At 39.2% G+C, this 21,822-nt stretch overlaps 13 protein-coding genes across 13 annotated transcripts; 4 read left to right on the top strand and 9 right to left on the bottom strand. All coding sequences in view use genetic code 12, as the record gives it.

Moving 5' to 3' along the window:
* Positions 1–29: 29 nt before the first annotated feature.
* CORT_0B09070 (hypothetical protein) lies at positions 30–587 on the bottom strand (the record flags this gene model as incomplete). Its single annotated transcript, XM_003867998.1, has 1 exon — positions 30–587. One exon carries the CDS (start codon positions 585–587, stop codon positions 30–32), a length of 558 nt encoding a protein of 185 aa, XP_003868046.1.
* Positions 588–673: 86 nt separating this feature from the next.
* Positions 674–1,261, top strand: CORT_0B09060 (Rpc25 protein; the record flags this gene model as incomplete). The annotated part of the gene is made up of 1 exon (XM_003867997.1): positions 674–1,261. One exon carries the CDS (start codon positions 674–676, stop codon positions 1,259–1,261), a length of 588 nt encoding a protein of 195 aa, XP_003868045.1.
* A 54-nt stretch (positions 1,262–1,315) lies between these two features.
* Positions 1,316–2,659, bottom strand: CORT_0B09050 (Rpt1 26S proteasome regulatory subunit 7; the record flags this gene model as incomplete). Its single annotated transcript, XM_003867996.1, has 1 exon — positions 1,316–2,659. The coding sequence occupies one exon, from the start codon at positions 2,657–2,659 to the stop codon at positions 1,316–1,318; it is 1,344 nt and encodes a 447-aa protein (XP_003868044.1).
* Positions 2,660–2,780: 121 nt separating this feature from the next.
* CORT_0B09040 (Sdh1 mitochondrial succinate dehydrogenase) lies at positions 2,781–4,682 on the bottom strand (the record flags this gene model as incomplete). The annotated part of the gene is made up of 1 exon (XM_003867995.1): positions 2,781–4,682. The coding sequence occupies one exon, from the start codon at positions 4,680–4,682 to the stop codon at positions 2,781–2,783; it is 1,902 nt and encodes a 633-aa protein (XP_003868043.1).
* Positions 4,683–4,944: 262 nt separating this feature from the next.
* Positions 4,945–6,861, bottom strand: CORT_0B09030 (hypothetical protein; the record flags this gene model as incomplete). Its single annotated transcript, XM_003867994.1, has 1 exon — positions 4,945–6,861. The coding sequence occupies one exon, from the start codon at positions 6,859–6,861 to the stop codon at positions 4,945–4,947; it is 1,917 nt and encodes a 638-aa protein (XP_003868042.1).
* Positions 6,862–7,346: 485 nt separating this feature from the next.
* Positions 7,347–8,072, bottom strand: CORT_0B09020 (Mhr1 protein; the record flags this gene model as incomplete). Its single annotated transcript, XM_003867993.1, has 1 exon — positions 7,347–8,072. The coding sequence occupies one exon, from the start codon at positions 8,070–8,072 to the stop codon at positions 7,347–7,349; it is 726 nt and encodes a 241-aa protein (XP_003868041.1).
* Positions 8,073–8,323: 251 nt separating this feature from the next.
* On the top strand, positions 8,324–10,435 carry CORT_0B09010 (Grs1 tRNA-Gly synthetase; the record flags this gene model as incomplete). Its single annotated transcript, XM_003867992.1, has 1 exon — positions 8,324–10,435. The coding sequence occupies one exon, from the start codon at positions 8,324–8,326 to the stop codon at positions 10,433–10,435; it is 2,112 nt and encodes a 703-aa protein (XP_003868040.1).
* A 33-nt stretch (positions 10,436–10,468) lies between these two features.
* CORT_0B09000 (Prd1 proteinase) lies at positions 10,469–12,577 on the bottom strand (the record flags this gene model as incomplete). Its single annotated transcript, XM_003867991.1, has 1 exon — positions 10,469–12,577. One exon carries the CDS (start codon positions 12,575–12,577, stop codon positions 10,469–10,471), a length of 2,109 nt encoding a protein of 702 aa, XP_003868039.1.
* A 301-nt stretch (positions 12,578–12,878) lies between these two features.
* Positions 12,879–14,579, bottom strand: CORT_0B08990 (hypothetical protein; the record flags this gene model as incomplete). Its single annotated transcript, XM_003867990.1, has 1 exon — positions 12,879–14,579. One exon carries the CDS (start codon positions 14,577–14,579, stop codon positions 12,879–12,881), a length of 1,701 nt encoding a protein of 566 aa, XP_003868038.1.
* Positions 14,580–14,993: 414 nt separating this feature from the next.
* On the bottom strand, positions 14,994–16,040 carry CORT_0B08980 (hypothetical protein; the record flags this gene model as incomplete). The annotated part of the gene is made up of 1 exon (XM_003867989.1): positions 14,994–16,040. The coding sequence occupies one exon, from the start codon at positions 16,038–16,040 to the stop codon at positions 14,994–14,996; it is 1,047 nt and encodes a 348-aa protein (XP_003868037.1).
* A 712-nt stretch (positions 16,041–16,752) lies between these two features.
* Positions 16,753–17,394, top strand: CORT_0B08970 (hypothetical protein; the record flags this gene model as incomplete). Its single annotated transcript, XM_003867988.1, has 1 exon — positions 16,753–17,394. One exon carries the CDS (start codon positions 16,753–16,755, stop codon positions 17,392–17,394), a length of 642 nt encoding a protein of 213 aa, XP_003868036.1.
* A 202-nt stretch (positions 17,395–17,596) lies between these two features.
* CORT_0B08960 (non-canonical poly(A) polymerase) lies at positions 17,597–19,411 on the top strand (the record flags this gene model as incomplete). Its single annotated transcript, XM_003867987.1, has 1 exon — positions 17,597–19,411. The coding sequence occupies one exon, from the start codon at positions 17,597–17,599 to the stop codon at positions 19,409–19,411; it is 1,815 nt and encodes a 604-aa protein (XP_003868035.1).
* A 43-nt stretch (positions 19,412–19,454) lies between these two features.
* On the bottom strand, positions 19,455–21,602 carry CORT_0B08950 (serine/threonine kinase; the record flags this gene model as incomplete). The annotated part of the gene is made up of 1 exon (XM_003867986.1): positions 19,455–21,602. One exon carries the CDS (start codon positions 21,600–21,602, stop codon positions 19,455–19,457), a length of 2,148 nt encoding a protein of 715 aa, XP_003868034.1.
* Positions 21,603–21,822: the final 220 nt, after the last annotated feature.

Genomic DNA, 21,822 nt, shown 5'->3' with positions numbered 1-21,822 from the left:
ACCAAAATTTTTTTTCCCTCTTATTTCGTTTACCTTTTCGCTTTACTTTTGTGCTTCTTTGGAACACTTGATTCAGCTCGTTTCAATTGCACGGGGAATTGTCCAATATACTTCCCATTCATATCTTTAAATGCTTGTAAATAATCATCAGCATTTGAGAATGCAACAAATCCGTACCCTTTAGGTTTTTTGGTATGTTTATCTATTGGTACATGTACATTACTCATGCTGCTGTATTTACCAAATGCACCACGTAAAAGATCATCAGTTGCATCGGGTCCCAAATTACCCACAAACAATCGAAAATGTTTTGGGTTCCAAGATGGCTCCTGTGTAGACGTGGCACCATTGCTTGAAGATGTGATGGCGGCTGAACCTTTTGATTGATATTGTTGTTGACGAACGGAATGTAGATAACTTGCCGCCTTTTTAGCACTGACATGTTTTCCATCCAATACATTCACTTGTGGCTTAGTAATCTTATATGATGTACCGGTTTTTGGTGCCATTGTTGATAAGGCTGTGAAATGAAGCTGGCATATTATGTACCTTTGAATTTTTTTTTTCTCAAAAACCCTCCATCGCATCAGAAGATCATCAGAAGATCATCAGCAACAACGACTTAGATTGCATTATCAAACACTTCCCACGCTGAGCCAGTCATCTGCCTATCATGTTCATACTATCAGAAGTCAATGATCTAATACGGATCCCACCCCACACATTCAACATTCCCATCCAACATGCAATCACTGATGAACTCAACAAGAAATACGCCAACAAAGTCGTACCCAAACTAGGTGTTGTCATCACCATATGGGACTTGCTCGATATAAAAGATGGACTACTAAAACCAGGAGATGGAGGATCATACGTTGAAGTTAGATTTAGATGCATTGTATTCAAACCATTTGTAGGAGAAGTTTTAACGGGATGGGTAACTGAATGTAAAGCCACGGGGATCAAGGTACGATTAGAGTTTTTTGATGATATTTGGATCCCCGCTGATTATTTATTTGAAGATTGTGAATATAGAGAAAGTGAGCTGGCTTGGGTATGGAATTCAGCTGATACGGATTTATTTATTGATGTTGACGAAAAAATTCGATTTAAAGTGGAAAAGGAAGTATTCTACAATGTGAAACCAAAAAGTTCAAATGAAGCAATTGGGATTGAAGAGCCCACTAATAAGCTACCACCATATAGCATAATCGCGTCATGTCAACTTTCGGGTCTCGGTTGTGTTTCATGGTGGGATTAAGATATGTTGAGAGAATAAGTACTGCCTATAAGTAACACCCTCTGTATATTACTCCTAATTATATTGCATATATTCACTTGTTGAACTGAATTTCAAGTTACCCTTGATAACCTTGTCAACTGCTTTCAAAAAGTCCTTCTCATTAGCAACTTTTCTTCTGGATCTGATTGCAAACATACCTGCTTCAGTACAAACAGACCTCAACTCTGCACCAGTAGCATTAGGGCACAATCTTGATATTAGCTCCCATCTGATATCCTTCTCACAACTCATGGTTTTCGAATGAATTCTAAAAATGTTGGCACGGCCTTCCAAATCAGGTAAGGAAAACTCAACTTTCCGATCTATTCTTCCCGGTCTCAATAATGCAGGATCTAAAGTGTTTGGTCTATTGGTGGCAAACATAACCTTGATGTTACCTCTTGGATCGAATCCATCCAATTGAGTAATCAACTCCAACATTGTTCTCTGCACTTCGTTGTCACCACCAGCACCATCATCGAACCTAGCACCTCCAATTGCATCTACCTCATCAAAGAATATAATACAAGCTTTCTTGGTTCTAGCCATCTCAAACAATTCTCTCACCATTCTAGCACCCTCACCAACATATTTCTGCACCAATTCGGACCCAATGACTCTGATAAATGTAGCATCGGTTCTGTTTGCAACTGCTCTAGCACATAAGGTCTTACCAGTACCTGGTGGACCATAAAGTAAAATACCTTTTGGAGGATCAATACCTAATTTGACAAATCTTTCAGGACTCAACAATGGCAATTCGACAACCTCTCTCAATTTCTCAATTTGTTCTTTACATCCACCAACATCACTATACGTCACATCTGGTTTCTCCTCCACTGTCATCATAGTGACTGATGGGTCAATCCTTGGTGGTAGTGGCAATTGAATCTCATACTTGTGTCTATCAACACCAACCCTCATGCCTTCTTCGATATCGGTTGGTGATACTCTCTCCCCCAAACCAACAACAAACTTAGCAATCTGCTTTATATTGATAACATATTTGGATCTGGTGTCGGCATTCTGCAACCCCGGCGTGGTGGTAACTTGTTGCACTGGTTCTATAATCTTTGTGCATCTGGCAACTTGTAAAGACTGTTCTTCTTGCATTCGCTGCTTGTCTCCAAGAACATCCCAAAGGTGCGTTGGTGCTAAGCCAGTGTCACTTTCCTTTATACCTATGTTCTCCTTTATTCTCTCTTCGACATCTTTCAAGTCTTTTTCAATTTGTTTTATAGTTGAAGCATATGGAGCTGCACCGTACGTCTTCAATACTTGAATATCGCTCTCTGACAATGGCACTATTTTTTCTTGCTCCTTCTCTTCGTCCTCTGCTGGAGCAACATATTTATCCCAATCGGCTTTTGGTGGCATTCTGTTGGTTTGATGAAAAGAGAAGTGATTCCTATTCAGTGGCAATTAATCTCTGTTGAAATATATTTTCGTTACCAATAATAGATGGTAGCGCTAAGACTATCTACACCATACCCTACATCTAATATGCTCTTACAGTTGGTGGCACAGGCTTACACTCAGCTTCATCCAATGTGTGCTTAATGACATCTCTGTAGTCAATCCTAACATCGGTACCAAACCCCAGTTGCCAAGTCAACGTGTGTTTCCACCAATTAACATCATCTCGCTCGGGATAATCCTCCCTGGCATGAGCGCCTCTCGATTCTTTTCTTGCAGCAGCTGCTGCTGCTGTTTGAGTAGCACAAGTGAGCAAGTTTTGCAACTCCAAAGTTTCCACCATATCACTATTCCAAATCATTGAGCGGTCGGTCGTTTTCACGGTGGCAAAGTCTTTGTCAACCTCGTTTATATGTTTAACACAAGTGTCTAATGTATCTTGTGTTCTGAAAACAGCACATCCTCTTTGCATTGTTTTCTGCATATCCAACCTAATTTCAGCCGTCGATTTTGAACCATCAGCAGTGCGCAAGTTGTGTAAATTTTCAATCGACTCTTTTCCCAATGTGGCATCCATAGGTTTCAATGGGGTATGAGGCGTCAATTGGTCTCGGATTGTGTGAGAAACAGCTCGACCAAATACAACCAAATCCAACAAGGAGTTAGCACCCAATCTGTTGGCTCCATGTACTGAAGCACATGCAGCTTCCCCACAAGCTAATAATCCTGGAACTACTTCATCTTTCCCTTCTGCATTCTTTGTGATAACCTCGCCTTTCCAATTAGTAGGAATACCACCCATGTTATAGTGAACGGTTGGCAAAATAGGAATTGGTTCTTTTGTAACATCAACGCCTGCAAATATATGTGCGGTTTCAGATATACCTGGCAACCTTTCCTTTAAAACAGCAGCTGGAATGTGAGATAATTGCAAATACATGTGATCTTTTTCTGGACCAACACCTCTTCCCTCATTGATCTCCATTGTGATGGCACGAGATACGACATCCCTACAAGCCAAATCTTTGGCTGAAGGAGCATACCGTTCCATAAAACGTTCACCTTCGGAATTGATTAAAAACCCCCCTTCACCTCTTGCACCCTCAGTGATGAGGCATCCGGATCCATATATCCCTGAGGGATGGAATTGAATGAACTCCAAATCTTCCAATGGTAATCCTGCTCGTGAAACCATAGCATAACCATCACCGGTACAAGTGTGTGCAGAAGTACATGAAAAATAGGCCCTACCATATCCTCCTGTTGCTATAATTGTTTTATGCGCTCTGAATCGATGTAAAGTACCATCCTCTTCATTGTAAGCAATCACTCCGACACACTCGCCATCTTGCATCAACAAGTCCATGGCAAAGAATTCAATGTAGAAATGACAGTCATGTCTCAAAGACTGACCATAGAGAGAATGCAACAATGCATGACCGGTACGGTCAGCCACTGCGCATGTCCTATACGCCTGACCCCCCTTCCCGTACTCCTTAGTCTGTCCTCCAAATGCTCTTTGATAGATTCTACCCTCATCATTCCTTGAAAACGGTACTCCATAATGCTCCAATTCGTAAATAGATGCCGGGGCTTCTCTGGTCATATAGTGAATGGCATCTTGATCGCCCAACCAATCGGATCCTTTGACTGTATCATACATGTGCCAATGCCAATTATCGGTGTGCATATTCCCTAGAGCTGCGTTGATACCACCTTGTGCAGCTACTGTATGTGATCTAGTAGGAAAAAGCTTTGACACGCAAGCCGTATTGAACCCTGCCTCCGCTAAGCCAAATGCCGCTCGAAGACCCGCTCCACCAGCTCCAACAACAACACAATCGTACTCGTGGTCAATAATACGATATTTACGCTGGAAAATTTTACCCGAATTTATCTCATTCGATTGGATCTTTGAAGCGATAATTTGACATCTTCGTGAGGTGGTTGTCAACAACCGCTTAATTGTGTGATTTACGGACATAACTGAAGTAGCTAAAGATGTGTCGCATAGATTATACTAGTGTATCTCAGAGCCGTGATGTTTTTGGGGAATGTCTTTTTATGATTGGCTACTCGGAACTATTGCATTATTATTGTTCTTTGGTTTTGTTCTTTCATTAACCGAAGCCTACCCGGAAAATCTAATACAAGCGCATTCCTCCATTTTGATGCAAAAAATTTACAATATCTCATCAAGTAATTCATACACATACATTTTTAACAATATACAAATACATTATAAACTATAGTGAACTCTCTACATTTTGTTTCACACCTTCAAGAATACCCAATACATCCATATTGTCACTGTTTTCATCGAACCCTAACAACACTATACTCAAGTGCTCTAACACATCAATTGTCTCATTCACCTTAGTTGACAACTTTTGATACCCTTCTAGACGAAGCAAGCACCTAAAGCCTCGTATATACTTCAATAAATTCAAGTCTTGCTGTAGAAATTCATTGAACTCCTTAACTTTAGAACATATCTCTGAATCATCGGATTGCAAAAAATGGATCAACGTGTCCGTGCTAAGCTTTATAACGTCAAAGAGCTGAGCATACCAGATGCCCGACGCTATAATTGCAAGCTTGGTATTATGCTTATTCTCTGCTGCCAGTGACTTATCAGATGCAGATATCAAGGATGTAAAAGAGTGGAAAATGAAATTGGATGGGAATTGAAAGCTCTTTGTTGTAGATACTTGATCCATGACGGTTTGCAAGTAATAGCTTTGAATATTAGCCCATGGAATGAGCTCTTGTAAATTTGGTTGTGACACATATTTTAGACTGATGTCTTTGGTAAAGCTTGAAACCCAGGTTCCTAGCTCGCGTGATATTTGTGTAAGGTTTTCATTTGAATGCGATAAAACAGCATCAACTAAAGAGTCTTGGATTTTGCCAAGTGAAATGTAGTGTTTCACAAGTGACAAATTCTCCTCCTCATAAATGGTTGAGTCTATATCTTGTTTCTTGATGTAGGTATACTTGGGAAACTGCGATGGTTTCATTACCACAAGACTAATCTCCTTATCCAAATTGTGCACAGACCAAAAGACACGCTCAACCAGTTTATCATCAAGCTTTTTAAACAAGTCAAACTTCAAGATTGCTCTATTTAACAACCCAATTAAATTCCACACCATCTCATTATTCAAAGATGTCAAACCGTAAATCGACAATAATAGCAAAAGATGAATACTGTCCTTGTTGTAAGTTGAAAATGACAAGTCTAAAACATCTATAATACTGTAAATGCTTTTAGTCTTAAAATAATCCGAGTAGTGTGAGGTTTGGGTCTTGGCATCATATAAAATGCACCCGATGCTCAAAAGTAAATAAACATCCAAATTTACAATGGAGTCCTTAGCGAAGTCTATTTTCCTCAACTTGTTTAGAAAGACATCTTTATTGACGAATGGGTACTTGTGACCAAAGTTGTTGAAATAATTGAGCGCAAACGCCAAGGGCAAAGTATCATCTTTAATCTCCTTCATTGTGATGAACTCTTCCTGTATATTGGAGATTGTTGGCTGTTGAGTGGTTTTATAGTTGATTTTCTCAACACCTTCTTTGTCCTTCTCTTGGGCACGACGAGCAGACGATGCTAACGCAGCTGTTGCAATCTTCTTATTTTTTGATTTTTCCCTATTCTTGACCTGATTATCGCTTTGGTCTGGAACAAGTAAGGACGACACTGAAATCAATTTATGGGCAACCACTCCGGTTTGAGTTGAGTCGGCACTAGCAATGTGGATGAGCTGGCCATCGGGTTCGCTCAGCAGTACTACATTATCAGATGATTTCTTCCTCTTCTTGGTCCTATCAACATATTCACACTGTGAACCTGTCCTTTCACAATGAGAACATTTGGGAAATGTTCGCGTACACTTCTTCTTCAACCTGTAGCAACGATTACAATTACTGGGATGATGAGTTAAGGGGTTTTCTGTGTTTTCTGGAGCGGTGTCTGTATCTTTAGTGTTGGGTTCGGTTGTAATTTCAGAAATTGTGGTGTTCTCAATGTCATCAAAACCTCTCTTTGGAATAATAGGTGTCCTAAGATTCGATTGGTTCAACTGAACCTTGTTAGTCAACTTGAATTTACTAGCAACGGCACCGTTTCCCATCAGTTTATTATAACAAAAGTCCATTGCTTTTGGATGAATAATATGTAATGTTGTTGTGATAGAGGTTTGACAAAAAATTTTCCCTTTGAGTTTTTTTTTAAAGCGGAATAGAAAGAGCGGCCTATTGTAGATTTTCAAAGTGTGGCGGTCATTTGAAAGAAAAAATTGTGGCCCGATGATGTTTTGCGAATGAAGAAATTAACAATTTTAAACAAGGTGTGGAGTCTTTAGAGATGTGGTGAAAGCAAATTTCACATCAATGGCAAGTAATATATATTAAAACAATTTAGGTTACAATGTACCCAGTTCGGTATGAACTTAGACAAGTTGTACTTTTTGACTAGTGCCACACTTTGGCAAACTCCGATTTCTAAGCGGGAGACTGAGGCCGCCTCACGTGACCGTATCAAAGCGGTAACCTTTGAGCCCTACACAATAACATTTCTTCGATGTCGATTTACTTTACTCACTGATGATTTGCTAATCTATGTACACGCTACTTCCTGAACTTAAGCAAATACTGCATCTGGGCCGTGTTGATTTTCTTGACTTTCTGGTTTCGCCCTTTCCTGGGCGAAAGCTTCAACTGCCTTTGCTCTCATGACGTCCAACAATACAGTCTGATGTTTGAGGTTAAATACAGGTAATTTATCATGTTCAACCAAGTCTGCTCTCCAATGTTTATCTTCCCCTCTTCTCCACTCATTTTCCCAAAACAATCTTGTTTTTTCCAATTCAAATTCATCAATAACATGAGCCAAATCAGCTACTGCCTCTTGTGAATATGTTGGTCTGTATTGTCCTGAAAACCACACATTGCCGTCATCGTTCTTCTTCCTTAATTCGTTTGATTTTTTCTTTTGAGATATATCTCTAGCTTTTCTAAGATCTAGTAAAGCTTGGTAAGCTGCGGTTGCATATTCGTAATTGTCAAAGTTGGCAACACACATAATCTTCCATAAATCCTGTCTTCTAGAAGGCTTTCTATTTTGCCAATTCGGATTGAGAAACTGTGCATCAATCTGGTCCTGATGATAAGCAGGCACTTGCGAATACAATATTTGACCACTGAATAAATTTTTAAAGACAAACACTTGAGGTCCCAAATTTAACTTTATTAAATCGTCTTTAGATTTATGACCCTGAGCAATCCTGGCACCATGTTGCTGACGCTCCTTAAGCTGCTCGAGAAGCAACTTTCTCATACGCTTTTCAGCTCTCAAGCGCATAGGCATATTGAATTATTAGTCTAGCTGGTAGGAAGTTGTACATAGATCGAAATTTTTCACCTATTTTTTTCTCTATAGTACAAGAGCAAAATACACAATAAAAATACCATTTGGAGTGGTATGAATGAATAAAGTCATTTCCTACATAAACAACTACTGTAGGGAGCTTTTCCAAGTACCTTTGTAACTTATCATCAAATGACAACAGGCGATAAATACTAAATGTAAATGTAGCTTTATGAAACTCATCCAGTCTAATGTCGTGCAATCTGCACCAAAAAGTCTTCATACATACAAATATGCTGAAAAAAAAAAGTGAAAGAAATCCGACCACACTTGTTAGTCATATTAACCTGACAAAGATCAAAATTAGAGCCTTAAGATTTTTTAGAAATATATCAAGAGTGTCGAGAATGGCAGGTGCAAAAGAAACAAATGTCCCCTTTTCAAGAGAATCCTTGGAACAATTGTTGAAAAGAAGATTCTTTTACGCACCTTCATTTGAAATTTACGGAGGTGTTGCAGGATTGTTCGATTTCGGTCCACCAGGATGTGCGTTCCAAAATAATATCATCGATGCTTGGAGAAAGCACTTCATTTTAGAGGAAGATATGTTGGAAGTGGAAGCAACCATGTTGACTCCGTATGAAGTTTTCAAGACCTCCGGTCATGTGGATAGATTTTCCGATTGGATGTGTAAGGATTTGAAAAGCGGTGAAATTTTTAGAGCAGACCACTTAGTTGAAGAGGTATTAGAGTCTAGATTGAAAGGAGACAAATTGGCAAGAGGTGAAAACATCAAGGATGAGGAGGACGACGAAAACAAAAAGAAGAGAAAGAAGAAGGTCAAGGAAATTAAACACGTGAAATTGGATGATAAAGTTGTCGAAGAATATGAGAATGTTCTTGCTCAAATTGATGGGTACTCTGGTCCAGAGTTAGGGGAATTGATTACAAAGTTTGAAATCACCAACCCTGGAACTGGAGGTAGATTGGAACCTCCAGTAGAGTTTAACTTGATGTTTGATACTGCAATTGGGCCATCTGGGAATTTGAAAGCGTATTTGAGACCAGAGACTGCACAAGGTCAGTTTTTGAATTTCAGCAAATTGTTGGAATTTAACAACGACAAGATGCCTTTTGCATCAGCTTCAATTGGAAAATCCTTCCGTAATGAAATTGCGCCAAGAGCTGGGTTGTTAAGAGTCCGTGAGTTTTTGATGGCTGAGATTGAGCACTTTGTTGATCCAGAAGACAAATCACACGCCAAGTTTGACACAGTAAAAGACTTGAAATTGAAATTTTTACCCAAGGGTGTTCAAGAATCCGGTTCAAGTGAGCTCATAGAAAAAACTATCGGAGAAGCAGTCAGCTCTGGTATGGTTGACAACGAAACTTTAGGTTACTTTATTGCCAGAATTTATTTGTTTTTGACCAAGATCGGTACAGACCCTTCTAGATTGAGATTTAGACAACACATGTCAAACGAAATGGCTCATTATGCCTCTGACTGTTGGGATGCTGAGTTGGAAACCTCCTATGGATGGATTGAGTGTGTCGGTTGTGCTGATAGATCAGCATACGATTTGTCTGTGCACTCAGCAAGAACAGGCGAAAAGCTTGTTGTGAGACAACCATTGGCTGAACCTCGTGTTGTTGAAAAGTTTGAAATCGAAATTGCAAAGAAAAAGTTTGGACCAAAGTTCAGGAAAGATGCAGGTGTCGTTGAAAAGTGGCTTGTATCAAGAACCCAATGTGAGTTGGAGGACTTGGGTGAAGAGTTAAAAAAGAATGGTAAGATTTCTGTTCAAATCAAAGGTATTGAGGGTAACGTTGAGTTGGATTCTGAGCTTATCAGCATCGATAAGGTGACAAGAACTGAACACATAAGGGAGTATATTCCAAATGTCATCGAACCTTCATTCGGTATTGGTCGTATACTTTACTCCATTTTTGAGCATCAATTTTGGGCAAGAGGTGACGATGCTGAAAGAGGTGTTTTGTCTCTTCCACCAATTGTTGCGCCAACTAAGGTGTTGTTAGTGCCATTGTCCAACAGTGCAGAACTTCAACCAATTGTAAAAAGTGTGTCAAATGTATTGAGGAAGGAAAAAATTCCATTCAAGGTTGATGACTCTTCTGCCTCTATTGGTAAGAGATATGCTAGAAACGATGAGTTGGGCACTCCTTTTGGTATCACCATTGACTTTGAATCAGTAAAGGACGAATCAGTCACTTTGAGAGAAAGAGACTCAACGAAACAAGTCAGAGGTTCGATTAAGGATGTAATCGATGCCATCAAGGAAATCACCTACTCTGAAGTCTCATGGGATGAAGGAACTTCTAAACTTGAAGCTTTTGAATCATGATCATAGAAGTGTATATAGAACCTAAATAGATATCTATAAATGAGACTTTTTACCAAAAATTTCAGCCAAAAATGCTTCAGAATTGGGTTTTCTTCCCAAGACTTCTTCCAAGTTGTCCATTATTTCTCTGGAACCCCCCCTCTTTAAAATTATGTCCCTATATCTAATACCATTTTCTGTATTCATTGGATCCTCTTTGAAAAGGCTGTAGTAAATATCTGCAGCAAACACTTGCGAGTACAAATAGCCGTAATATCCACTCTCGTACCCTCCAGCAATGTGACCAAATGAGCAGTATCCTTTTGTTGGGTTGTTTCCGTCTGGAAGCAAGGTAATTTCCCTTCTCAAAGTGTTCCAAGTTGCAAATAAATCCAACCTTTCAATCTGCTCTTCACTTTCTATAGTATGAACAGACATATCAAACAATCCAAAGAATAATTGGCGCAAATTTAACAACCCGGTGTTAACGTGTTTAGTTTTGATTAACTGATCAATCAAATCATCACTTATTGGCTCGCCTGTTTCGTAATGAGCTGATAGCTGTTTAAGCTCGTTCTTGGACCATACCCAGTATTCCAACATTTGAGAGGGTGCCTCAACAAAATCACGCTCCACATGTGTTCCATGGAACTTTGCGTACTTTGTTTGTGACAACATATTGTGAATGCCGTGGCCCAACTCATGGAAGAAGGTGACCACTTCGTTATGCTTTAACAACGAGGGTCTTGTCTTGGTTGGTTTTGTAAAGTTACAGACCAAAACTGTTTCAGGGTTTTTACGGGTACCGTTAAATCGCAAGTAACCTGGGCCTATTCCAAAGTTAGCAGCATGGCCATATTTTCCTTCTCTTGGATGTAAATCAAAGTATATAACACCCACGTACTCCAAAGTTCCGAATTTGATATTCTTGAACACAGCATACATTTCAACGTCCTCATGCCAGACTTCGGTTGGTTTGGGATCAAGTTTGACAAACTTTACATCCATGATTGTCTCATAGAATCCCAACATCTTCTTGATGGTACCCTGTAACGGAAAATATTCCGATATTTTCAAGCTATCGACTTGATACTTTTCTTCCAACAACCTTTCATTATAATAAGCAAAATCCCAAGAATAGAATCCCTCTTCAGATGGCAAGCCACGAGATTTCAAGTCATTCTTCTTTAACTCTGTCAACAATTTCAATTCAGATTCTCCAACGGGGGTCAATTTGGTTCTCAAGTCGTTCAAGAAGTTTAAAACTGTGTCTTTGGTCTTTGCCAATTTTACTTCCAAAGCATAATCTGCAAATGAGTCGTATCCCAACTCTTTTGCAATTTGGAATCTAAGCTTAATTATCCTAGTCAAAAGAGCTTCATTCTCTGAACATCTATTCCCAAACTCAACATTCGCGGCCCTTCGAGTCTTTCCATTTGATGCATGTTGAAACAACGGAATAATATCAGGATACTTGAATGTCACCTTGAGTTTTGTTTGTCCATCACGTTCAACTTCTTCATACTGCTTTAATATCACATCAGGAACACCTTCCAACTCCTCTTTGGTAAAGTAAATACAGCCTTTGTCCTCCCCCAAATTTTTGGCAAATTGAACCTTCAAGTCGCTTAACTCGACCTGCAACTTTTTAACCTTTTCCCTTTGCTGTTCTGGGAGTGCCAATCCATTACGTTCAAACTCCAAGACCGTTTTGTTCAAAAATCTTTCACTTTCGGGATCTAATTCAAGATTTTTCTCCTTCAAAGACCTGAGCACCGAGTAAACGTCAGCTCTAGACCATTGTTCTATGGAACTCTGATCAAGAATTTGTTCTGCTTCAGTTGATGCATCACGTAAGGCCTTATCGGCAGATACGTGCTGGTAAAACAGAACTTGATTCGTTGGGAATTCAGCTTCATTATGGAACTTAATAAATGGGTTCAATACGTTCTCAATAGTTGGATCTTCAACTGATGCTATGCTGTCAAATAAACCTTTTTCTTTCACTGCTAGCTCACTGGCAAGTTGGAGGACTTCTTGCGGGGTTTGGTTCCATTGAGGATAGTGTTGCCCGTTAACTATTTTATCGAAATCAGTTGACATTGTTATGACAATATTGTAAATTATGTATGCAATGAGACCAATTATAAAGGCTATGTACATAAATTTATATAAACAAAGTTCATGCCGCTCAAGTAAGTGGTCATATTATTATGAAGTTTTTTAACGAGTGAGTGGCATCAAAGGTTAGACCACAAAACAAAAGCCTGCTACTGAAATGTGGAAATAAGCGACTTTGTGGAAAAATGCACAATACAACTTCTTTGATCTGCATACAAGTATAAAACATGTTTCTGTATAACTCCATTATCTGTGAGTTGGTACAATTTCAACGGCGTAGAGGACTTTTACTTTGGAAATCAGAATACGTTTCATCTGTGGATGATGAATTTTACAATTTTAATCAAACTACAAATACCTCTATAAGTTTACCAAAATCTAAGCCGTCCCCAGTTGCGAGGTCAAATATTTTCAATCCATCCAAACTAAAGATACCTTTGGTATTACCGATTAAATTCAAGCTTGTTTCAAACAGTGTCTGTGGCTCCAAAGGTCCAATCCGGATATCATTGTTCAAGATGACCACTCCATTAGCCTCACTGTTGACTTTTAGAGTGTTGTACAATGAATAAAGCTGAGCCTTGTTGTAGATAATGACCTCCTGGCTATTTTGTGTGTTACTGTTGTTGAGTAGATTTGATGATGAAAAGTTGTTGTTTGGTGCGGTGTTACTATATATAGGATTGAAGTTGATTGGGTTTTGAACAAGCAATGATAGATTCAATCGGTTTATTGAGTTGTTGATGGCTTGCATTCTCCACTTCGTCACCACTCCTTGTTTCATATCCAACCCACCTATGAATGTAAGTCTCAACCCAGCTAATGAGGAGTTAACATTTGTGGAAAGGTTCACGGTCACTGACGACGATTCTCTTGTCACAAACAGTTTACCCCTTTTTCCAGTGCTGCCAGCTAGATTTGTGTTCAAACTGGAAAATGTGGGGCTATCCATTTTGTACACGTTGTTCAACATCGCCCTTTGTCGAATATTTGAGCCATTGGCTGAATTGCTCATTTGAGACTGAAGGTGTGGTGAATTATTGTTTGTCTTTAGCGCATTGTTAATCGGGGGTGCAATTAAACCTAAATCCAAGTATGGTCTCCAATTGGTGCGGATAGGGTTGCTTATATCCATGAAATTGTCATTCTCTTGCTTTTGAATAGTCAAGTTTGTTGTTATTGAGACCTGCTTTGAAGCTTCCCTACCGGCCTGTTCATTGTTGTCTAATTTGTATACTACATTAACGGAGTCGTTAAATCCCATACGCAATGGAAACAACTCGTTCATGGGGGGCAATGCACCGTTCTCAGAAGTTAGTTCAAAGGAAGTGATGTGGAAAAACAACGCATCTTCGTCTCCCTTATGCGCCGTAGCCATTTCTTCCGAACGCTCTATAGTCAATGCAACTAACAACATACCATTCCTGCCAGATGGTTTGGTTGATTTCATTTTTATTATTAATGCCATTACTATTGAAATTCTAAGATCTGCCGTGACGTCACAGGTAACATTACTGGATTTAGTTTCGTTGATGGTGGTTTCCACTTTCGATAATGTATGCATTGTGTTGTTCCCATACTCCAGGTCCTGTACATTTGGCTTGTAATCGGGCAACACGATATCTTCCATTATACCGCTATGTCTCTGATCAGAGTCAACACTTTCGGCAAATCGGCAAGAAAGTAGAAGATAAGGCCCAGAAGTTCGTTTACTTGGAGGTTGAATAGTTGGAAGGTTAAAATTCCAAATTGTAGTTCCTTCACCATGCCAAACTACGCTTGTCTCGTCCAATTTCAAGCTGGTACTATCTCCCAATTCATTGTTATCAGATTGGCTGGTTGTCACCCCATTTGAATCATGTGTGTGTACGCTGGCGTGTAGGGTTATGACGTCGGATTTGCGATTTTCTCCGTTGCAGACAATGTAGCCTTGAATACCTTCGTAAAAATAAACCTCCAGCCTTATTTCAGCATGTTTTAAATCTTCGACCAAAGTTTCGTCGTGGTTGAACGAAGCTGAGGGTATAATTATCTGTAAAGTCATAAGTAGTTGGCTTGAGAGGAAGTCAAAATCCAGTGCACGCGTTTTGCCAAAAACATATAAATTTGATCTGAAGTATCAAGTTTTGGTTGCAGTCTCAGAACTTTCTAAACCACTGCCAAATAACGCATGATTTCCCATTCAAGTGATCCTACATTATTCAAAAGAGTGAAATAATCATTTGGAGGTTGAAACACTTCCATATGTCGTCTCAAACTGCACACAAGTTTAATGTTAAAAATTGTCTTACAAAATAGGTATGGTGGTGAATGGAGAGTCACATCCCTCGTTAGAGTCATAGGATTCACGCTTTATACTTCCATATAACCGCTATTCTTACTGCTTTCCCGCCTCTGGTAAAACCATCCTCGTTGATCTAATGTGAATTCTTCTATATGATTGACTACAAAATTCTACTTAATATCCTATATACAAACCACCTTTTCTCTCATCTAGTTTATCCACTATGAATTCAACGGCATCCGATTTTGGATCCCATCCAAGCTTCGCCGTGCATTGGATATTTTTCAACAATGGTAATCGACCATCGTCGAGAGCAACAGCCAAGTCCATCGGGTCGAGTCTCGTCAGAGTACCTAACATTCCACTGCTATTTATGTACAATGACCTCAATGGCCTTGGAATATCTAGGTAACCCAAATACTGCTCATCAAAAAACATCGAAGAAACGTAATCAACGCTAATCTCAAGTACCCGTAAGTTAGGGCAAAAGTAGAAAACCTCATCAAGTGTGCTTTGTTTCAATGCTGGCATTGGATATTGTACTTTTAACGTTGTCAATTGAGAGCCGACACGATAAAGCACTTGTTTCAAACCTAAATCTGATATGGCGGGGCAGTGGGCAAGCTCCATGTTTGTTATCAGTTGAGGGAATTTTGAATGGTATAAAAACTCATCACTGATTCCACCCGATAGTCGCAAAAACGTGAGTTTTGACGGCCATGATATCTTTTCGTAATCACTTATCTCTATGGATGACCTAGGAAAAGATAGGTGAGTCAAGGAAGACAAATTTTCAATCGAGTGAAAAAGTTGCGCCAAGTTCACAGTTTCTGAGACCAATCTTAAATCCAACACTTTCAAGTTCTGACAATTTTTCAATGCAATTAAGGGGCCAAGTCCAAAGCTTGTTTGTGGCGCAATGAATGTTTCCAAATTCTTTCTCGACTGTTTTAATAACCGAGCAACAAAGGCATTCTTCCCAGATTGAATCACATAAGCTAAATCAAGAGTACGGATATAGTTTCCAAGCCCTTTGTTGTTCGACAATGTTTCCACAAAATTGAAAAAGTTTGTTGCTCTTAAATGGGGTGCTCGATAAATGAGTGGCAAGATCATCATATAAAAGATCTTGCACACTCTCATGAATTTAGGATGCAACTTGCCCCAACTATCAAGGATTTGAAAAATCCTATGGAATACTTCTGTTGGGAATGTCATCATATCCACCTGATGTTCTTGCTCTTCTACACTAACGTAGTTCAAGTTCCGTCCATTGATTGCACAATTTAATACATCAATCTTTTCAAATTTGCTCAAAGGCCAAATCTTTCCCTTGATTTGTTTTGTACTTGGTAAGTGATATACAGATCGAACATCTATTCCCCCTTTGAATCTGTTTATATTGGTTGTATGTAGCGTGGTTTCTTTCGTTTCGACATCTCCTTCATCATCATCGGACTTGGCCAAAAACGAGCTCGATTTGTAGCTCTTGTAAGGAGCTCTGACCTTCTTGGGGCGACTTTTGTTAGCTATTTTGAATCAGGTTTGAAACTAGAGAAGCGATACAAGCTCAACGTGAAGTGTGTCTCGCCAGTGGCAACAGAATGTGAAAAGCATGTAACACATCAAATGAAAGAAAGTTAGAAGCGAAATGTATCACACAATTTGACACACGGCACGTGAGAAACAAGATGAACTTGTCACAAAACGCAACAGTAAAATAGTTATCTTGCACTCACTTTATAACCGTCGACACCAATTCCTTTCAACACCAATAAGCAAATACAGTCTATACCAATTTACAAGTGTGTGTTACAAAATTGGAATCCACCTTCCATTTCTATTGACACCACTAGCATTTTGATACTCCCATAGCCCAAGTCCCATACCATTTATTAAAACCAGTAGTTTACTCAAGGGTCCATATTGTCTAATGTCCCTCGAAGACCAACAATACCCATCTTATAAAGTGGTGGTTCTTGGCGAATCTTCAGTGGGAAAAACTTCACTAGTTCATAGATTTACATCGAACCGTTTCGATAGTCGAACTTCCAACACTATTGGGGCGGCATTCACTACCAAAGTGCACAGTTCCCCAAACAAACCAGACAAGAAAATCAATCTTGAAATCTGGGACACTGCAGGTCAAGAAAGATATAGATCACTTACACCAATGTACTATCGAAACGCAAAGACGGCGTTGGTTTGTTTTGATATGGATAATGTCGAATCGACTTTAGATACTGCTAGGTTCTGGATTCAACAGTTGGAGCTAAATAACTCGTCCTCGACAGAGAATAAAATAGAAATACGGCTTGTCGGAACAAAGGCAGACTTAGTCAAGGGAGATAAGACAGCTTTGGAAGATCAAGTACGTGAATTCATGGCAGAACACAAACTAATCAGCACGTATGATGAGACGAGTTCTAAAATTAACGAGGGAGTCATACAACTATTTACAAATATAGTGGAGAATATCAGCGACGAATACGTTCGACTGTTTTATGAGAACAAGGGTGATGATAATGATATAAGAAACTTGCTTGGTCCAAGACAGATGTCGAGCTGTTGCTAAGCGTGCAATTAAAAGTACAAAGCTTTTTGAAATACAAGTGAAAGGTGTGTAATTAGTAACCATAATAGCCATTGTAGTATATCACCATTTGTAGTCCACTCTGTGTCAAAAGTCATCGGTAGTACACGAGCTACCAACTTTGGTGCATCTTTTTACCATTTTTTCAAAACAACAGCCATTAAGAGAATTGTGTGATCGAGACATGGGTACCAAGCGTCAAAGAGACAGGAGTGACCGCAAAGGTTCTCAAAAAAAGTACAAGAAGTTGAATGGTGGTATAGCCACTGCAAGCAATCTCAAACGCGAAAACAACTTTGGCAAGCTTTCTCATCTGGATGAAGAATCTGATTCAGACTACGTTTTTGATTACAACAGCAGAGGTCAGTCTCCTGAGAAGGAGCTAATTCTAGTTGATAGCGACATTGAGAATGAGAGCGACGGCAATGATAGAGATGATGACATGAGTAAGACAGGAGAAAACAAAGACGCAAGCCAAGAAGGAAATGAATTGACAACTAATCAGGATTTTATACAATTTGGCTTTCTGTCCTCAGACAATGACGATGACAGCGACAGTGACAACGACAACGACTATAAGACAGGGAGTACTAATGAGCCTTCAACGGAGCCAAACTCTTTGTATCCATGGATAAAGGATCACGACCATTCAACACAGAAAGAAATAGCCGATTGGCTTACAATGGAAATGAAGGACTTTGTCAGCTACATTTCTCCCTCTAGAGCCGAAATAGTTACCCGAAATAATGTTATAAACACATTGAAGAGAGAAGTATCTTCTTTTTGGCCAGGAACCGAAGCTCATGTGTTTGGATCCTGTGCAACAGACTTGTATCTTCCGGGTTCGGATATCGATATGGTAGTGATATCTAGCACTGGGGATTATGAGAACAGGTCTAGACTATACCAACTATCATCCTTTCTCAGAGCTAAGAATTTGGCTAAAAATGTGGAGGTCATAGCTAGTGCAAAGGTTCCAATAATTAAATTTGTTGACCCTGAATCCAATTTACCTATAGATATATCATTCGAACGTACGAACGGTTTAGACGCTGCCAGGCGAATAAGGAGGTGGCTACTTGCCACTCCAGGGTTGCGTGAGTTAGTATTGGTAGTAAAACAGTTTTTAAGGTCTAGGAAACTAAACAATGTCCATGTTGGTGGTCTTGGGGGGTATGCCACAATCATTATGTGCTACCATTTCATGCAATTACATCCAAAGATTTCCACTAATACTATGAATGCACCTGATAACCTAGGAGTTTTACTCATTGAATTTTTTGAACTATACGGGCGTAATTTTTCATATGATAATCTTATTATATCAATTGATCTGGAGACGCAGTTGCCACGCTATTTGCATAAGGGAAGACACCCTAGTCTAAATACAGCAAGAAATACATTTTCCATTGTGATACAAGATCCAGCTGATCCAAGTAATAATATAACTCGGTCATCCTACAATCTTAGAGACTTGAAGAAAGCTTTTGGTGGTGCATATCAACTCCTTGTTGCCAAATGTTATGAACTAAATGCCGCTCCGTATAAAGAGAGATTGGGACAACTGATTCTTGGTGACATTATAAAATTCAAGGGAAAAGAGAGAAATTTTGTTGACGAGAGACATTTGGTGCAAAATGATGCTCTTATCCATCATGAGAAGGAACTAGTTTCACTAGATGGTGCAGAAAATGATGGGTTAGAGGGGAACGACAAATATTACTTTTCAGACATGACAGTGGAAAGTGAAGAAGAGTACACCCCTTTGCCTAAGAAGCCGACCACTACTCAAAAACAAACGCCAATTACGAACAAGGCCAAGGATACGAAGAAACTAGTGGAGTCGTATTTAAGCTTGGAATCTTTGCCAGAAGCTCACGAAGAAGGTTTAGATAAAGTCTCGTTAGTCGACTCAAAAAAACAGAATCTACCGAAAAAACCGAGTGTTGATAAAGATTTCAAAAGGGATTACTGGAGGCTGAAGGGTCTAGATATGTGAATACAGCGAATGTATAATAGAAAACCGTTTAAATCTAAGTTAACTATTCATGGTCAGTGCTGCCTCCTATAGTGTATGCTAAAACTATACATAGGGAAATAAAAGTTAATGCAAACAAGCTGGATCTGATGGCGTTGTATTTTTCGAAGATTAGATCCAATGTTACTGTGACATATATTGCAATTTTCAAAATAACTTGAGAAAAGTGGGGCGAATATAGTGACAAGTATTCCAATAATAAAAGCTCAAGACTGTAAAGTGGCAACGTAGTGCGATGACCTATCACAAAATCACTCCTCGTCAGCTTGGGTGTAAAGTCGAGCAATGGAACAGGTTGAGGTTCGAATTCTTCTTCTGTCAAATTCAAGTGATCAGTTTCGTTCTCTTTTTCGTATTTTAAATCCTCTTCCTCCTCATCAAATGGATCTTCGTTTTTTGGCTGACACTCTAATTGCCTTGGCGGATACAAACTAAGCTCCTCTATATCTGACAGCAGAGCTTTATGTTTGCTGTCCCAATTTCCCGGAAATTCTGTTGACTTGATTAATCTTCTCCATTTCATTTCATGTAGAAACACAAGAACTTCTCTTGAGTTCAATCTTGCATTCTCGTCACCATTTGCGGTGACTTCCGGGCTACCCTTGATCATTTCATAAATTAGCCACTTGAAATCGGACATACAGTCGTTCAAGACCCTTTTTCTCTTATTCAAGGTTTCTTCGAACCATGATCCGAATGATTCATAAGAGAGAGTTTTATACCAATTTTGAATCTGTTCTCTGGAAACTTCTGGGTCCACCTCACCTCTTATTGAGTCTGCAAATGGTAAGGTGCCGAGGCACAAGTAACAAAGTATCAACCCTAACGAATATATATCACTTTCGTATGAAAATTCATTGATGAGCCGGCTATCATTTGAACACAACCACAACTCCGGGGCTGTGAACTCCAATGTACCAGTATTACCTTCTCTCTTACTTGCCTTTTTCAATCCTGTGTTCTTGTGCTTTTCTGTAAATTTGCCTTCCCCAAAATCTGATACGAGAATTTTTGGCAATTCAAACACCTTCTCTTCAAACTGATCAATTGTGTCAAATAATTCCGGTACTTCAGCAGTAACATATTTTTCATCGGCCAAGCAGTTAGATGGTTTTAAGTCACGATGTAGGATACCATTCTTGTGTAAGTAGTTCACTCCGTTTGTAATATCGTGAAAAAATTTCCAGATTTCGAAATTCGTTAGCCAATTCCGTTTCTCATCTTCTACAATGCCCAACCTTTGCAACTTTCTTCGTTTTTTCTCCAACTTCACCTTTTCAGAATAGCTCATATTCTCCTCTACAGGAAAATTCTTCTCGATGATGCCTTCAAGATGCCCGCCATCGCAGTATTGTTGTAATATAAACATGTAAGGCACTTTTTTAAGACCATTTGTGTTGAAGTAGTCAGTTTGTAGAAAAAATGAGCTCAGATCTTCCAATTCGCCCAATTCCAACCACACATGATTATAACGAATTAAGTTGTTTTCTCCGGCACTCTTTGCAGATAACTCATATAGAATCAACACCTCATTCAACACTTGCTCTAAATGTTCAAACTTGTCTCCGATACTTATTCTTTTCACGGCGTAGGTCCCCAAAGCGATATCGTTGAATACATGTTCGACCTTGTAGACTTGAGCACGTGCTCCGGATCCCAACGGATTTTGACCTACTTTTCTAAAAAATCTTTCAAAATAACCTTGATTGAATATTCCTGAAGGAATGCCTTTGGTGCTTGTCTTTTGCTTTTCCTCTTCAGAATATGGAATCTGAGCTAATAATTTGAAATAGTCTCCACGCATGAAAGGTTTGGAGTAGGTTCTTATAAAATCATTTAGTTTGGTTGCGCCTGAGATAGCCTGAGCTCCAACTGAACTCCTCCGTGTTGAGTTCCTGGTCTCGAATTCGTTCCAAGTGAACCCGCAACTAGGACATTTCCTAATATCTGAGTTATCAGCAAAGGAATGAAAACGTTTGGTGTCAAACCCATTAGATGATGACCTTGTGTTAAACCGAGGTTCACTCGTTTCTTGTTTTAGATTGGAAAGCAATTGAATGGAATTTTCTTCAGTATCGTGAAGGATAAGTACACCATCATCAGGGTTGTGGTACAAAATATCATTATTCGGATTGTACGGAATGATTGACATTGCCTTTGATTGAATCTGCAGTAATCGCCCTTTGATTATCCACAATACAAGCACCGGTTTAAATGAATGTGTGTGATTATGATGAAACTGATTGGTGATGATGATGATAAAGTGGAGCAAAACTGATCGATTCGTTTGACACTTGTACAGTGCGGCTTTTTTGAAATTATGAAGGTAGAAAAATTACACAAAAATATATATATCATGTTGCATTGCGAAG

Source organism: Candida orthopsilosis, assembly GCF_000315875.1.
Source record: "Candida orthopsilosis Co 90-125, chromosome 2 draft sequence".
NCBI lineage: Eukaryota > Fungi > Ascomycota > Pichiomycetes > Serinales > Debaryomycetaceae > Lodderomyces > Lodderomyces orthopsilosis.
This window is presented reverse-complemented; position numbering and strand designations above follow the sequence as displayed.